General features: G+C 49.4%; 1 protein-coding gene across 4 annotated transcripts in view; it reads right to left on the bottom strand.

Annotated features, from left to right (window-relative positions):
* Positions 1-18,444, bottom strand: part of LOC118772656 (rho GTPase-activating protein 12-like) — an 85,245-nt gene that overhangs the window by 21,013 nt on the left and 45,788 nt on the right. For 2 of the 4 annotated variants that reach the window (XM_036521181.1, XM_036521182.1), the window contains exons 3-6: positions 4,941-5,213; positions 2,796-2,936; positions 1,622-1,702; positions 8-133 (exon numbers count right to left, since the gene is read on the bottom strand). In XM_036521181.1, coding sequence (XP_036377074.1) covers positions 8-133; positions 1,622-1,702; positions 2,796-2,936; positions 4,941-5,213 — 621 coding nt within the window. The remainder of the gene's footprint in view (positions 1-7; positions 134-1,621; positions 1,703-2,795; positions 2,937-4,940; positions 5,214-18,444) is intronic. The other 2 variants (XM_036521183.1, XM_036521184.1) reach the window with 1 other exon arrangement.

The following is an 18,444-nucleotide window of genomic DNA, read 5'->3' as shown; positions in this document are numbered from 1 at the left end:
CACTAACCTTGTCACAGAGGTCCAACACATAGGCGCTGTGCCTCCACTTGGTCAGCACTATCGGCTCCGGCAGCTTCCTGTCCAGGCTGCGACTTTTGGGCGGATCCCCGGGCTGAGGTGGGGAGAGGTTGTACTGCAGAGAGAGAGAGGGAGACAGAGAATACAGAGGGAGAGAGAGGGAGTGAGAGAATGAGAAGAAAATTGGGACAAAGCTTCACACTCCCCACTTCACACAGAAAAAACACAGCAGTCCGAGAATAGTGCCCTGCAGTACCTCTCCCCTCATGCCCCGGAAAACCAAGTGTGGGTGCGCACCCCTCACCCAGGGGAGCGGCAACGCGCCCTTTCCGTCCTCCAGATTGGCTGCGGGTGGGAGATCGCCCCGTGCTCGTCCGTTTGCCAACGCGAGGGGGGAAAAAAAAAACCCGCTCTGCTACTTCGCGCCCCTGATCTCCAGTAACTTAACCCAATTACCGGCACTCTGATTTTAGCAACGCCACAAAAGAGATTAAAGCGCACGGCCTCCCAGCGCCAAAGAAACCCCCCCCCCCCACCATGTCACAAGGGAGATTAATGCAAAGCCCCAGGGACAAATACAGAGTGGTGCAAACGAACTTCGATTACATGGAGTTCTGCAGTCACGCTGTTATGGACTGAGTTATGGACTGAGCAACAGTGCGTGTGCAACAGAAGAGATGTGTCATCGAATGGTGGGGGGGATACGACTGACAGTCAGATATACAACCTGTGTGTGTGTGTGCTTGTATTTGTCTTTCTGTCTGTCTCTGTATGCCTGTCTGTGCTCACCAGACACAGGAAAAGGCCGTCTGCTGCTCTACACATCCTGTCTTAGAATGTCGCACACAGAAACACCCCCCCCCCCTTTCCAGGCCTGAACAGAAGTGAAAAGTCTTGAACTCAGCCTCATTTCCTATTCCTCGGTATATTTACCCACATGACCTTTTTCTGGTTCTTGTTTAATGTCTTCGACCAACACTGTTTTGAGCCAGTTTCACAGAGCGTTTGAGACCTGCGCTGTTTTGTCCTGACGCAGTTCGGACATTTAGCAAATGGGCCCGGATTCTAGTCTCGCCTTCATGTAGCCTTTGTCTGTACTGTGCCTTAGTATCACTGCCAAAATAAGATGCTTCCTCTCTCACAAAGAAACAGGAAAACAAAAACTCATCCATGCCTTTGTCTCCTTCAGGCTACTTTATCACAATGTCTCCTCTGCCAACCAAAACACTATTTTTTGTCCGCTAGTTCGGAATGCTGTTGCGAGACCGTGGCACAGATAATTCCCCAAACTCGACTGTTAAAAGGACTCTTCTGACCGAGTGAACTTTATGGGTGTTGTCTCTATTTTATGTGTATATTAAATCCTTTTAATTATTTCATATTTCTATAACATGGACTATTTAACCTCATTTCAGACTAATTTTTATGAAATACAAATCTATACAAATTCCGGCTCTTACCATTATCAATAGCAGTAGTACAAGTTTCTAGTGTTATAACCACTAGACACCCGTACGACTACTATAGATAATGAGAGTTATAACAATACTACTACTATTACTACTTCCGCTGTTGTTGTTGCTCCTAATAATAATGGACTCACTTTGGGCAGCTCCCACTCAGACCTGGTCCCATCTGCACTGTAGTAGTATGGCCGTCCTTGTTCATCCACATGTTTCATCCACTGAAAACAGAGAGAGAGACATGAGCATTTCTGACACACTGACATACAGGAGCACGCCTGAATTAAGCACACACACACACACACACACACACGCACACACACACACACACACACACAGAGGAACATTCCTGACACACTGACATACAGGAGCACGCCTGAATTAAGCACACACACACACACACACACACAAACACACACACACACACACTTACACATACACATACATACACATACACATACACATACACATACACACACACACACACACACACACACACACACACACACACACACACACACACACACACACACACACACACACACACACACACACACAGTGCCCATGTAAATCACAGCACAGGAGTGACTGCAGGAGACACAAGCATGAACATATGCCACACTTCTGAATAAATATGCATTTCACAGCATTAGCCTTTTGAGAACACAGTAAAACATTCCCTTCAATGGAGAACAACGCTTTTATAAATCTATCCACCCTACATGCCTCTCGCTTTTTAGCATTTAGCAGTACTTAGCAGTACACTGACAAAGCTCGTACCAAGGTTTTATTTTCTAATCCTTATTGACCTGTTCCAGAGAACAAAATCTAGGTCAAACTGTAACTAGCTATATATGGTAAAATACTGATCATATTTAAGGTAAACAGTCACCAGGCACACTCTGCACCCTGATAGGTAACGGGGGAAAATCCACAGCACCACTACCCAGTCAGTCCTCCTGGGCGTCAAAGCGCGTGGGGACGGGGAGAGAGTGGGCAGGTACACATTGCAGCTCTTCTGTCAGGCACTGATGCTCTCCAATCATCTGCCTGCATCCCTACCCCATGACCCCTAACTCATGACCTCTGAGCCCCCATGAGGAGTGGAGGACGCAGGGAGGACAGAGAGGCTCCGGGCACATTCTGCCTTTAACAACAGGTCTGAGATCAGCTTTCCCACCCCCCCCCCCGAATCCTACACCCAATCGCATGGTGTAAGATTCTGATTCTGACCCAGGATCAGTTGCTTAGGAGAAGAAAGAGCCTGCATTGACAGACAGACAGAGGGGAGAGGACAGACAGAGGCCCCGGTACCTTCTCGTTAGTATATTCACAGACATAGAGGGTGTGTCCGTGCTCATCCAGCTCCTCAGACCATCCCCTGAGGGGGGACCCGTACTGGCTGTCTGATTGGCTGGAGTATGTGCTGTGGCAGTTCTCTTCCGACGACAGAGGCTGGGATCAGAGAGTGGAGATCAGAGAGACGGAGAGAGAGATGGAGAGAAGAAGGGAGAGAGAGGGAGGGAGAGAGAGAGAGGGAGTCAGAGGGAGAGAGAGAGAGAGAGAGAGAGAGAGAGAGAGACAGACGGAGAGAGAGAGGGAGAGAGAGAGAGGGAGCCAGAGGGAGAGAGAGACCCACAGAGTGTCAGAGGAAGTGTGTGTGAGAGAGAGAGAGAGAGAGAGAGAAAGGGAGGGACAGAGGGAGTCAGAGGGAGAGAAGGAAAAAGAGAGAGACAGAGAGAGAAGAAAAAGAAAGGGAGAGAGAGAAGGAAAAGGGAAAGAGGGAGAAAGGGACAGAGACAGGGTGACAAAGGGGGAGAGAGAGAGGAAAAGAGTGTTCTGTGATTCATAAAGTAGTTGGTGATTGGCTCTTGTGGAGCCCTGAGAAGTCAATCAAATCTGAAGATGGAGACAAAAAGTTTTGAGGAGATAATCATTGTCATCAGTCTTGAGCCAGAGAGATCACCCAGAATTAATAGCCATGCTACTACACGCCAAACAGAAGAGAGTCAGATATCCCATAATGCTTTTCAGTGAGATCACATGACAACAACACTTTTGGAATTGTGGGCTCCCAGTTACCAAATGAGCATTAGTGTGGAGCTGCTAGCATTTTATATTAGTTTGGACAGGTGACTCTCTGCTTTGGGCAAACAGCTAACGACACTCACCAAAGAAGATGAAGACTCCACATTTACTAAAGGTATTATGTAAGAATGCATAAGTGTGTCCATTTTGAAATTAATATAAAAAACAAGAAAAAAAAAAAAACATGCACAGTGCACACAAAATCAATTTCTCCCAAACCTCCAAAACAGTAAAACAAAAAAAAAAATGCAAGAATGTCCTAGCTGCCTAAAATAACGTCAGTCGTCTGGATATCTTTAGCATAGTACGCTGATGCTAAACTTGTACGGTACGTGTAAAAACGATCACCCCCGCCACTGAAAAGTGAGAAGCCGTCCAAACACAACCGCACCATTGAGCCACCCCGCTCCTTCCTGTTAGCGCCGTGCTAAAAATACGCCCTCTTCCTCATCTGATTGTCACCGGGCTCTACAGATATGAATGGATAGTGACAGTATGTCAGCAGCAGGGTTACGCTGAGGATACACGGACGAGGAACACGGAGGCACATGCTGTGTAATGCAGTATTACACGCTGTCATTACTGGAGAGTACTGGCTCTCCACAGACACTAGGTGGCAGTGTGGAGCCATTATTCACCATATCGGTGTTTTGAAATTTTTATTTATTTATTTATTTATTTTTAAACAACCATATATAACATTCTGATTAGTTCATGCAGGAATGTAGTTAATGAAATTCCTTTGATCAACACGACAAGTTTTTAACATACAGCTAAACCTGTAAGAGAGCAATCCAGTTTTACTAAAAATAAGAGACGCTAGTGTAAATACAGATATAACTACAACACAACTACCCTAATTAAAATGTCCCGAGGTCATAGACTTCCCTTTTTTTGCAGCCTGCTGCTTAACTGTCGTTTCCTCTTTCTCTGCGATATAGGTTCTCCTCCGGCAGATGTGCTGCCTTGCAGATCTTACCCCTGGCAGCTGCCTCTCGCGGAGATCTGATCAATCACAAATATATGGAGGACACTTACCGCCTCTTAAATATAGCAGCAGCTGGGACCCACTTCAGCCCTGACCTGGTTTCGTTTTCAGGCACGGCTCCCTGTAATAAGATCTGGAGCGGGTGTCCTATGTAAGACTAGCCCGCGGCGCCCCGCACACTGCCGAACATACCGGTGGGTCCTGCAGCGTGGGTAAACACGCTCGCATGCACCCAGATCTCTATGCAGGGGTCAAAGGTCACTGCATAAAGACAGTGCACCGTGGTACAGTTCTCTGGAACTGAACTTGAGCCCAGCGACACCCTCCTCCTGTTTATAATCAGAGGTGGGACGTCCCGGGAAAGGTGGGGGGAGCGGCGTTACCTCGATTTCCCCCGAGCCGTGGGGCTCGCTACGGCTGCCGCCGCCTCCGCCGCTGGCATCCCGGGCACGGGGCGGCTTCCAGGTGCGCTCCTGCGTGGCGCGGTTGTAGTAGAAGTGGCGCCCGCTGCCGTCCCGGTGGGTCTCCCAGTCCCCCAGCGTGTGCAAGGGGGAGCTGGACGGGTTGGGCGGCTGGCTGGACTGGGAGATCTTCAGCTCCTGGAGGTTGGTGTAGACCGGCGACTCAGGCCTGCCCTGAGTGGTGGGGGAAGCGGTCTGCGGAGGGGAGGGGAGAAGAGAAAAGAAGGAGAGGCCCGGGTTAAACCAGCCATATGAACCAACCACCCACGTACGGCTTCACTTGGAAAACAGGCAGCAGGGTGGCGGTGTAGCATAGTGGTTAAGGAGCAGAATGTGTAACCGAAAGGTTGCCGGTTTAATTCCCCACTGGGGCACTGCTGCTGTACCCTTGGGCAAGGTACTTAACCCACAATAGCCTCAGTAAATATCCAGCTGTATAAATGGATAACATTGTAAAAACTGTAACTGATGTAAGGCTAAGAGCATCTGCTAAATGCCAATAATGAAATGTAATGTAATGTAAAAACAATGGCTTTTCAGTAGTCTCTATCATGTTCAGCCAGCCATACAGAGCTTTATACCAAATGAGAAGGAAGGAAAGAGTACAGCGTAAGACCATTAACAGAGCCCTGCACAAAGGCAACCAGGCAAAATAAATCTCCAAAATAAAATAATGACTTAAGCCTGCGATTGTGTTTACACCTTCAGAGCAGCCACACAGAGGTCTGCACATGGAGCAGAAAAGAGTGGCTAATCCTACATTACAGTAGCATCTGTAGTGCTAGACCAGTGATGCTCAATGTGAGCGTCCAGAACTGCAAGTGGATCCAAAGTATCAGTGGACTGATCATCTCTGGCCAACACTCACAATACCACATTTGGTTTGGTCCAAAGGGTTTCCACCTTTCTTGGGTGAAAAAAACCCATGTATATACACTGACCATGTTCCCATACATCACATTGACCAACACATGGCGATCAAGTGTTGAAATCTATTCACCGTGCATTTATTCAACAGTTTGGAAAGAGCGCAGAAAAAGATTGTGTCAAGACCCGATACACAAAGGCGCTACAAAGCTGACCAGCTTAGAAAGATAAGCTCCAAAGAGCCCACAGTGTTTCCTCTCTCTCTCTCCCCGATGGGCTCAGATATCACTGCAAAGGCCCTTTGTGAAACCGGATGCACAGCCGAAATCAGCCGCTGATCAAAGTACACGCAGAGACTGAGAAACGGGGAGAGAAAAGGACTCGGCAAGTGCCAGCTGATAAATCAACCTGCTGCTAAATTTTCTTCACAAAACACAAGATTGAACAAGGCGATAACCGATTTCTTTAGCGTGTAGACATAAAGCCTCAGCTGTGCGACGTCCTCGAACGACAGCACCGGACTGGTCAGCTGCACAGTCTGCGAGCGAGAGACACCTTCGCTGTCTTTATAACCTCAAATTCCACTTGCAGGGATCCATTATTTATCCAACCTGCAGAGAAGAAAATGCTGCCATTTTTCTGCTTGTGTTGGGGAGGGGAGGGGGGCATCAACAGTACAAAAATATTTTTGCTTGGACATTGGGGGGGGGGGGGGGGTGCAGACATGGGGGTCACACGCCGGAAGAGGAAGTGCCATGCAGACCTAACAGTCTGGCCTCTCACAACATTCACTGTCTCTACGGTCTGCGCAGGAAGCTGCCGATACTGAAAAAATAGCATGAAGGGGAAAAAAAAAAAAACACAGCAGGTTTCACAATGTCCCCAGAAGCGACGAGTTTCAACACAACATCCGCAGCGATCACGTGACCTCCCCCGCGTGTACTGACAGAACGAAAACCGAGGGAGCACCGCCTGCCCCCCCCTGCCAGCCAGCGGAGGCGAGAGATTCGGAGGGGCTTTCCTGCGGATTACCCCGCCGCCTCTCTCTCTTGTGTGGACCTTGCCGGTGTCAGTGGGGGGGAGGGGGGATTGGGAAAGACAGGACAGCCGGCGTGGAGGCGGGCCTCCGCGCCGCGAGAGGAAACCCGGCCGCGCTCCCCGTTCATTGAAGAAAAAACACGCCGGCGGCCACTTCCTGCGGGAGGAAACGCAACAGGCCAGACGGCATCCGCGCCGATCGGACAGCGCCACAGTCGCCTGGATACACGTTCCGTTTCCCCCACCGCCCCCCCCCCACCCACCGACCCCGAGGGGCTGCTATTAGAGAAATAATTCAAAAAGAATATTTAATATCCTGCATGGGTGGTGCGGTGGAATCACTACAGTTGGGGCCAAGAAGTAAAAAAAAAAAGAATTATTAAAAATAAGGCAGTCGCTTTTATTTCAATCTGAGCGATATAACAATTTCAAGCATTAGCATTTGCTGATCTACGATATGAAATAGGTGAGTGGCCAAAGCTCTAAAGAGCTGAGTGCTGACATTGCTGGTCCAAGATGGGGTCCATTCGTCCAGCACGGTGGCGCTTCAGACCGCCCCGCCCCGCCCCCGGTGCAGGGATACAGCACTCTGTACTTTGTGTTCCTGCTATTTATGCCGCATCCGTGGGGAGGAGAGCTCAGAAATTCGGGGTAGAGCTGGAATCTGTAGCGCGCGAAACCCCCCCCCCCCACCCCCGGAGACCTCATTTGCATCCTAATGAAGGCACGCACAGCCCCGAAATCTGCTTTATGCACGGGGAGGTGTTCTTTTCCTCCCGCGCGCCAGTGCTACTTCCGAACAACACAACAGAAAAAAAAAATAAAAAGTCAGAAATAGACTTGGCCGTGCCGCAAGACTGGCCCACTTACGGACCGACTCACGGCTCATGACCGACCGCGGTGCTGACTGACTTCACCTGTTCAGCACCTCTGTGCTGCGAATCAAAGACAGTAGGGCGACAGTATGGGTAGTGGTTAAGGAGCAGGACCCATAACCAAAACACTGCTGGTTCAATTTCCCACTGGGGCACTGCTGCTGTACCCTTGGGCAAGGTACTTAACCCACAACTGCCTCAGTGAATATCCAGCTGTATAAATGGATAACATTGTTTAAAAAAAAAAATGTGATTGATGTAAGTCACTCTGGATAAGAGTGTCTGCTAAATGCCAATAATGGAATGTAAAGAACATGAAGCTACACTCTTATGGATATTTCAATAATATCCATTATCCTTGTGACCCGTCCCTGGCTTACGCACAATTCCCACCGTGCATATGTTGATTTGCTGTGGCTGTGGAAGAGGTTTTGTGAGTAATTTTATTTCCTGATATATAATATAATAACATGTACACCATTTCACACACAAAAGATACTGTAAAGTTATCCCACTGCCACCATAACATGTATACTTAATAAAAGCATTGGGTATAATTATGTTTTCTGAAAAAAAAAAACAATATGTAATTATATGAATATTTAATTGACAAAAAGTCAAAAAAGTATTTAAAAAGTAGAGAAAAAAGTATTTGAAAATTGACCCCAGGGAAAGAAGCACATTTGTAGTAGGGACACTAAAATGGTGAATCCTGCCAAACACCTTGTGCTTCGATTTCTCAGACTACCATCTTAGATGCCTTTTCCCTTCCTCATTAATATTAGAAAGTAAGCTTGTGTGTTGGCAGCTTTGCAAGCACAGGTGTGATACTGATAACTATCACAGCACCCTTCACACCTGTGCTGTGGCAATTACAGCTTTGCATCTTTTCTCCAGCTCAAAGCAGGAGTCTCAGAACGAAACAGCCAGACACCCCGACGACCCCCTCTGACCAAAAACACACCAGAACAGCCTTTCAAAATATTTCTCAGGGGGTGTGAGCAAATATTTGCCATGAGGGAATTGTGAGATTTGGAAATTAAATTGAACAGTACAAGCTGTACGTTGTATTTTCAAATTAAAATGCTCAACAACAAACAGCTTGGCTTTCCTGGTTATACTACTGAAGACAGCAACACGAATGGCTATCAAACGCAGACGAAACAAAGACCCAGAAACCCGTTAGCAAGAAAGGTAGCAGCATGAACCTCTAACAGTCTAAAACAAGGCTGTCACCTTAAAGAGAAGTAAAATTTTGGTCCTGTATCAACCACAGAAACTCTGTTAGAAAGTCAGTGGTGTTTCTCTAGACGAGTCACCTGGGGTCCAGGGCTGCTGACGAAGACGTCATCATCGTCCTCCTCCGATCTGCGGTAGCCTTTGAAAGTACTGAACCGGATCATGGTGCCGGAGAGCTGTGAGCATTCTCCTGTGTTTCCCCCCCCACCCCCAACTCCAACTCCACCTCTCTCAGTCTGTCCGTCTGTCTGTCTGTCTGAAGGAGAGAGTCTCGAGCAGCTGGTTAGGTAACTAGATCTCTACCTTGTATATATATACACACACAGACACACGCACAGACAGACAAACACACACACACACGCGCACGCGCTCGGAGGAAGTGGCTCAGGGGAAGCCCTCCCACTCTTTCCTCTCGCACAAGGACACAGCTTGACTGCGGTGAACCTGGCACTCTCTGACCTGCGAGACCCTTGGACACCCGTGCCGAAACACAGGAAGGCAGCAGGCTGGCTGACCCCGCCCGCCAGCCAGTCACCCTCTTACACCAGCGCCCCCATACGCCCACCTACCAACACGCCGCTCTGCCATGCAACAATGCTCTAACAGACTGCTCCTCACAACCAGAGGATGCATCCTGGACAGTGCTGCAAAGCATGCTGGGAGTACAGCCTAGGGCCAGTGAGAACCATAGAGACGGAGACAGAAGGTGGTGCCCTGAGGCGTGAGGGGGCCGAGGGACAGTGGACACCCCAGCCCAATGTAAAGAGACACCACCCCTGAGAGGGCCGACTCTCCCGGGCCCCAGGGTACGAGCGGCCCTTCAGTCACTCGAGCCTCAGATCCGGATGCGAGCAGTTGGTGGTCTGATCGCCTGCGGCTGCAGACAGATCGATATGCCTGAGTGACGCTGCTCGCGGGCACGCTCCGTGCATGAAATGAGCACGACATGAGGGCAGTTACCGAGCTGCAGAGGAGCTGCCACTACACCTGAGGTATGGCCAGAACAGCTATTGGGCGCCCCCTTGTGACAGGTACTTGGCAGTGCTCTTCGCCTCACCAGAGAGAGGGTAAACTCCCCTCACAGGAACATGATATTAACATTAAGCTCTAAGACAGGAGCCAAAGGCGAAGTACACACACTATATACCTGGCAAAACTCAGGCACTCAAAAATCACGCAAACTGCACACTCTGGGTTATTACAGTTCCTAGATCTGTCTGAAGCGAGAAGGAAAAAAAAAAAAAAAAACAGGAACTTAACAGCACGAGATACATTCCCAGCATTCACCTGACACTTCCTCTCCTGAGGTGATAAATATAAATGAAACCTGCCAGCGACAGGCCAGGCGGGGGGGGGGGGGGTTGGGTCTTGTCACAGGCAATTACAGATAGGAGACCCCGCGCGGCACCTGAAAAAACTGCCGTCAGGGAGAAAACCGGGCCGAGCGCGAGGCTGTTGAATACAGAGCGATTCTGGCCGGGCGCCGGCAGCGGCTGATAAATTAGCCATTAGCCCCTCGAGCGGGCGGAGAGTCCGCACGGCGAGCGGAAGAATACATTAATCCCCTGCACCTCCGTCACCTGGGCAGAGTTATTCTGCACGATGCTCCATGTTTTATTCATGCCCCTGCATTAATTGAGGATTGGAATTCGCGCCTCGGCGACGGCTTTGAGTGGCGGAGCCGCCTGTTGCTATGAAGGGGACATTCCTCTGAGATACGGACAGCAACACGGTAATGACGGCTATGGTTGCCACGCCCACTTTGCCCTCTCTCTCTGAGGGCAGCACAGAGGAGTCACACACACAAACAAACACACACATTTACACATACACGCACTCAGGTACATAAACATGCATGCACACGAGCGCACGCGCACACACACACACACACACACACACACACACACACACACACATGGACACACACACACACTCTCACACGGACACACACACAGACACACACACACACTCTCACACGGACACACACACACACGCACACATACAAGCGCACACACACACACGCACACACACAGACACACATACTGATGCAAAACTACACCAAACAGCAATAAAACCAGGAATCATATCACTGTATTAAACTGCATCATTTACTTGCTCATTTTTATCGAGCATGACCTACACAGCTTACATTTTCACATATCAGGCATTTACACAGATGGATGTATCCATGCAGGCAATTCCTCACTCAAGGGCACAGTGACAGCAGTAATCAAACCTGCCACCCTCAGGTTATACGCCCAGCACCTTAATCACTGCGCTACGCCGCTGTATTCAGATCAGTTCAGCTCTACTGATGCTGCTTAAGGGCATTTTCAGATGGGCTGTATGCTCAGGGGCATAACAGTTTGCCCCTGTCCCCTCTCCTTTGTGGGACTCCCAGGCTAGTCACGGTGTGACTGGCATCAGACCAGGTACAGCTCTGAGGAGGATACGGATCGGCCACACCCAGGACTGTGGTGTAATGGTCAACAGACAAGACTCTGGATCTGAGAGTCATGGGAACACCAGGTGGCTTGCTGCTGTCGTATCCGAGCAAGCCACGCAAGAGTCCAGCTTTATAACCGGATTTATGACACGAGGAGATGTGAAACTGTAAGTCTGCCAAGGAAATAATGACAGACGCATACGGCAATCATATGCCATGAGTTACTCTTTGCCAGTGGGCCATTTCTACAGAAATACTGCAATATTACTACGTGCAACTCACTGTGGAAAGAGACATATACAAAACAAATAATTATTTAGAATATGGATAAAGGATATTACTAAATTAAATCCTCCGCACAGTCTTATGATGTTTTATGTGTACAACCATGCCATTACAAATCTGATCGGATACCTGGGGCAACCAGTTTTAGATCTCTGAAAAGTAGGCTATTTTAAGTTATGAAACGGGTCAGGTAAGGGGAAGTGTTGTGCAGGTCAGACAATGGGCAGGGATGTTCCCCTTGCAGTTCCATTTAAGTCCACTAGGTGTCTCCCTCAGGCTACATAGCCCAGGGGGGTCAGTAACAGCAAATCGGTTGGAGAGAAGAGGAGGACGGGGGTGTAAGCGAGCTACTTACAAAGTGACCTGGTCAGCCGCATTCCTCTTCATCACTCTGTCCTCACAGCAGACTCACAAAAAGACGACCCGTGCTGTTCTAGTCACGCAGGGCCTCTCCGCTTCCTACACCCCCCGCCCCCCACCCCTTCTAGGTTAGGGGTGAGGGGCATGGGGAAGGGGGTCTCACACCACCGGAGTTCCCTGGGCTTTAGGTGTTTACCGCCGCTGTGGGTTCCACAAACAGACCCCCTCCAGCACACACCTCACACATCCTTTACAGTGGATGACCAACCTAACATGCTGTCATAGACAGACTGTATGGTCAGTATGAGCCACAGAACCACACCTCCGCAGGACTCACAGAGGACAGGCTTCAATCTGCTGGTCAGCCCCTGTGTCCCCTGATACAGCAATATAACGTAATGATGCTAATGCAGGTTAAAGCCTATAAGGCTGTTGTGGGGATGATCCCCCCTTGTGTATTTACTTAATGCCTGCTGGGCCCACCAATGAGAACAGAGAGGATCTGCTATTCCACTGCAATCCAGTACAGACACACACACACACACACACACACACACACACACACACACACACACACACACACACACACACACACACACACACACAATGGCACACTTCCTACAACAACCCAAGCCAGACGAACAACACACTGCTATTAATATGTGACCCAGAGGAGGCATTCGTCCGCTCTTTTCATACGGTTAAAAATTCATGACAGGAATCTCATGGGCGGCCACGCGGGAGCTTGGCTTGAAAATTTTGTGAATATTAAGATTCATTCTGGCGCAACGCTGCCAAGGACAGAGCTTTGGAGCGGGTGATAGATCGGCTGTCTGAGGGTGTGCTGCCTCACTTATGCAGAGGAGAGCGCAGCCTCAAACTAGGACTTCCTGAAGTGAAGAACGTACAGAAGGGCTATGGGACACACTGAACACAGCTCACACGCAAAATTCTGCTGGCTGGACTTCCACTCCCCCAACACGTACGCACAGACACACACAGACACACGCACAGGAACACGTATGCGCGCACATACACACACTCACACAGTTTCACTCTTTCTCTCTCAAACACCCCCTTATCTATCCATCTATCTATCTATCCATCCATCTCTCTCTCTCTCTTATTGAAGGGCTCCCTGAGTAAAAACAGGCACAAGTACGACAGACCAAACCCAAAAGGACAGCTCAGGATAAGCTGCAGGACAGCACCTGGCTCACAGCTCCGTGTCTGTGACAGGCTGGGCGGCACTGCACCCTGCCGAGAAGCAGGGCACCCAGGTGACAGTGCTGTGCCAGCAACTGTCAGAGCCGCTGAAACCGCTACCACAGAACATCAGTGTGCCGCAAGGAACAAGGTCTGGCAGAGATCCACAGTGGATTTAACCCACAGTCACAAAGAAAGGCCCCCTCTCTCTACACCCCCCTCCTCCCACCCCAGGGTCCCACGCTCAACCAGTGGCCCCTTCTCAGCTCCTAGGCTGTAAGAGTCACAGGCACAGCCAGATTAACCTATATTTCCGCCTCGCCGATTTTCAGTCAGACGAAATCCACAGCCCGTCCCATTGACACATCTGCGGGATTTAACACATGATTACATTATCCATTTCACTTTCATGTTGATGAGTTTGCGTGCCTGCTGTTATACCCACCTCGTGTGGTTCTGTCCTCCCACCAGCAGGTGGTGAGAGTGAGACTGTGGGGGGGGTCAGTGAACACAGTATCATATCATCATTTCTTATACTAACTCTTTTTTTGCAATAAATAAATTAAGTTTAAACGTTAATTGCACCTGTAATCTGTCAAATTATTGAAGATAGTCTTACGCTTAGAAGCATATAGAGGAGAACACAATCAACTGACATTTTACCTAAATCACCACAATGTTGTCAGACTGACAAACAGAGACAGCAGAAAAACAGCAGTTAACCTTGAGGATATCAGGCTCCTGTGCTCTGAGATGAGCATGGGGCGATTACAAAAAAACCAACTTAGAAAAAGTTTGCCTCAGAAAAAGGATGACAGCGGTGAAGCGCCTGCTTAATCAAAAGTTCGACTGACTTGCATTTCCCTTCATTTCACGCTTCGGAAACCTGCACGTCCCAACAGAAGAGAAGCTAATTAACCTTTTAGTGTTCCGCTGACAAGACTCTGTGGAAATGTCATCACCGTTCAATCACAGCAGCAAAAAAGAAAAACCCGTCTTCTCTTTCATCTCAGCAGAAAACAGCGTGCTAGGGCTTAAACTGTATCTTTCTACCAGACACCAACCCGTCCTGCAGCCCTTCCTGTGTATAGCTGAGGGCAAAAGGGACTGGAAGTCCAGGTAGTTTCATTACATTACAACACTGGCATTTAGCAGACACTCTTATCCAGAGCGACTTGCATCAATTACAGGTTTTTACAATGTTATCCATTTATACAGCCGGATATTTACTGAGGCAATTGTGGGTTAAGTACCTTTCCCAAGGGTACAGCAGCAGTGCCCCAGTGGAGAATCGAACCGGCAACCTTTCGGTTACGAGTCCTGCTCTTTAACCACCATACTACACTGTAGTGTCTGGATGAGACTGGCTGTTGCTGGAAGTAGTGTCTGTAGGCCCTTAGTGTTCCCTCTGGACCAGGTATAAACACAAATGCCCTAGTGCTATGATGGGGACACTGTGGTGCAGGAGAAGCAGTCTTTCAGGTGAGGTCTTACACAACACAGCAAGCTGTGGGATGTGTTCTAACCAAGGTCCTGACCCACTGACTTTGATTACAGTCCCACAGGACTTATTGTTAAAAGGGAACTGGTTTTCGCAGGCACAATGAACCGGTCACACCTGATCATATTAATGGTCCATTGTGCCAGAGTTTGTCTATTGCCATTGTTTGTCTGTTGCCATTGTTTGTCTATCTACCCCATTTTTTCTCTCATGCCCCTGTGACGGTTTTTCCAGCTGCACAGACAGTATTTTCCACATTATCACACACCGGCATCATGAACACAGACAGCACCAGACATGGGTGGACTGGGCCACTCACTGTATTAGGACAGCACCACCCATACTGGCTGAAACCAGTTATCTATATATGTTATGTATATGGCATTTGTGGTATTGTATGTATCTGACGACCTCCCATAGTTTCTAGGTTGTCTTCAGTTTCAGATTAGCACAAGTTAACTTGTGTTGTGAATGGTGTTGTGCATGCACTTGCTGGTCTGAGAGTGCTGTTAAGCAGGTATGCTGCTCTCATAACTTAGACGTATACACTTCTGTTCTCTTGCATTGGAAGTCACTCTGGATAAGAGCATTTACTAAATTAATGTAATGTAATGAAACCCTCAGAGAAAAGGGAAGCTCAATCAGGTTTGTCTTTGCAGGGCCTGAGCAATGCCGACAGACACACATAGGGCCAACCTCAGTCTTTTGTACAGCTAGTAGCCCACATATTGAATTTATCAAAATGCGCCCCCTCAACACCACCCCAACCCCCACCCAGCCCACTGTTCTCATTGGATAGAGGACCACATGACTATGTAATAAAAAAGGACACCAGGCCCAGGACTTGGGGGGGAGGGAGGGGGGGCCTTTGGGTGGGTGACCCTACCTGCCTCCGTGTCCCTTTCAACTTCACAAATGCGCTGTGGCCGCCGTGGCAGTGGACGCGGGTTCGAGCCGTCAGCTCTTTTTTCCCCCACTCCGCCTAAGGGCAGCTCTCACACGAGGGGCTCTTTGCCTGCCATGTTCTGGGCCCTGGATTTTTCCTATGTGCCCCCCTCTCACTGGCATATAGGAAGTGGGCTGCTTTGCACAGACTGCCCGCTTCTGCTGGCTGCGTGACCTGCACTCAGCTCCAGCCTGCCACAGTCTTCACCCTCCCTTAACAACCAACGGCCTGTGTCTGCAGAGCTACACACAGCACTGTGGCAGGATCCACCAAAGAGAGGAATGAGCAGGCCAGTCACATTCCCCCTGCACCCAGGTCAGGTCAGGTCAGGTCAGTTATTATTTTCAATTATTTAAGTGATGACATGTACATATGATTTTACATGGGCCTAATTTAGGACACTTTACTTTGAAGTCAACCTGCTTCATATCACGACCCTAGTTAAGCCTTATTTACCAACCCCTGTATACAAAACAGATGCCGGACTGATCAAACGAAAGCTCTTATTGGGAGAGCTACTTGCGGCAGTGAACCAGACCGGTAAACTGTCGGGAAGTTCGTTCCAGCCAGCCCCAGGATTAAGGTTAATGTGATGAATTGGAGCACCATTCGCAGGTAAGACGCTGGTATTTTTCCCCCTGTCAAGCTGAAGGGTTGTTTGTGATGAAGTGTAACGTGGATATCCTGGCTGCATTCTGGGGCAGACATTTCATCTTCTCTCGCAGTTATGTGCTTTAAGCAGTTTATACTGCTTAGCTAGTGAGCAAGAGACATGGCAAGCTAACTTCAGGAATGGAATGATTTGTTTAATGCGGTTGCCTAGCAACCGGGTCAGCCTGCATCTACCGTTTCCAGAGCCTCACAGCACTGTGTTTTGACAGGTTTTGAACAGGCAGAATGGCATTTTTCCTCTTCCGCCCTATAGTTGTATCTCTCCTTCATACACGTAAACATGTAATTGTCACCGATGATCGGACAGGGCCATGTACATAACATTTTGATTCGTGCTGGCGTCAGTTTCAGGCTTAAGATTCCTACCCATTGCATACTTTGCTCTCCTAAGGTGCTGAGAGGCACTGCTGGATACCCCGGAAAATATGCCACCGGGCCTCTGCAGGGTGACACCAGCACTCTCTCAGTGCACAGCGGGAACAGCGGATGGGTTGGGCTGAGACTGCGCTCCTGGAGGAGGAGGAGGAGAAGGAGGAGGAGGAGGAGGAGGAGGAGGAGGTGAATGCCCCACCAATGCTGGGACCATGCTCCGCAACCTGCTCACAGAAACCACCCCCACCCTGCCCCAAGCCCTTCCACCCGAGAGTGCTGATCCAAGCCCGAGCACCAGGCCCAGTGGGTCACTCAGGTCTGACTCAGCTCTAGGGAGTGGACGCCCGGATCAGCACTGGGACGCCGAGAGCCAACGTCTGACAGGAAGCTGATTGGCTGAGAGTCAGCTCCTCTGGCGTGTTACACTTGTCTCGGACCAACCTCCGTACCCACCCAGAACAGGCCTGCAAGGGGAGCCCTCGCCCTGGCGCTGACCCGGTTCTGAGGAACAGCCAGAGTAGCTCTTTCAGACCACGGTCAAAACATTGGTCAGATCCATTACGCTTCTTAAAGCCGCTGCATGGTCTTTAAAAAAAAAAAAAAACTGGTTCAAGAGCTCAATCCCTGAAGGCTCAATGCAATTTCTTTAATGGAGTCCAGCTGAGGCAGCTTTAGTGCAGTTAGGGACTGAGGCACCCAGAAGGCAGGGGGTCTAAACCCTGCCAGACCATGTAAGATCACATACAGACCTGAGGCTAGGGTTTAACCAATCACAGCACTGCATATCACAACCAGACCGGAAGCTGGAGTGTCACTGGTCAGCACACTGTGTATCACAGCCAGACCTGAGGCTGGAGTTTCACCAATCAGAGCACTGCGTATTAAATCGATACCTGAAGCAGGACCGCCATTGGTCAGCACGCTGCATATCACAACCGAACTGGGGCTAGAGTTTCACCGGTCAATGCAGCGCACACCCACCAAGCACAGCAGATTAACAGGGCTTACACTGAGGCTCCCACCCACAGAGTGCAAGAGGATCGATCCCCCTCCGGTAATCACGGCACCCTTATCTAAGCACAGGGCCAGAAACTAAAGCCCCTTCTGGGCACTCTTAGAGGCCTGTCCTGTATTGATGGACAGGTATGGCCATGCTGCCTTAAGTGCATTCATTTTGTTTTTTCTTTCCAACGAAAACCATCCAGCCTCGATTACCAGCGCTTCTTACCGGCAGACAGCTGATAGCTAAAGTCCCCTGGCTGATGGGTAATCCGCTCTTAAGGCCCGCACCCCGGTTGGCTTCCCGCTAATTAGGCTAATTCAGCAGTGCTTCCTGTGCATGGTGCTGGGGATGCAGAGTGTGTTTGTGTAGTGCTTCAGGGCATCGGTAGGCAGCCAGAGGCCTCTCTGCAGGCCTGGTATCCTCTGCCTCCTCTGCCCACACACTGAGCTGAGCTTCTGCCACACCACAGCTCTGTGTATAAACACACACACACACACACACACACACACACACACACACACACACACACACACACACACACACAATCCCAAACCCACACACATGCACACACACAATCCCAAACCCACAATGCATACCCACACACGCACGCACACAC

The sequence above is a fragment of the Megalops cyprinoides genome, chromosome 2 (assembly GCF_013368585.1).
Source record: "Megalops cyprinoides isolate fMegCyp1 chromosome 2, fMegCyp1.pri, whole genome shotgun sequence".
Lineage (NCBI taxonomy): Eukaryota > Metazoa > Chordata > Actinopteri > Elopiformes > Megalopidae > Megalops > Megalops cyprinoides.
Note: the sequence above shows the minus strand (reverse complement) of the source record. Positions and strands in the feature narration are given on the sequence as shown.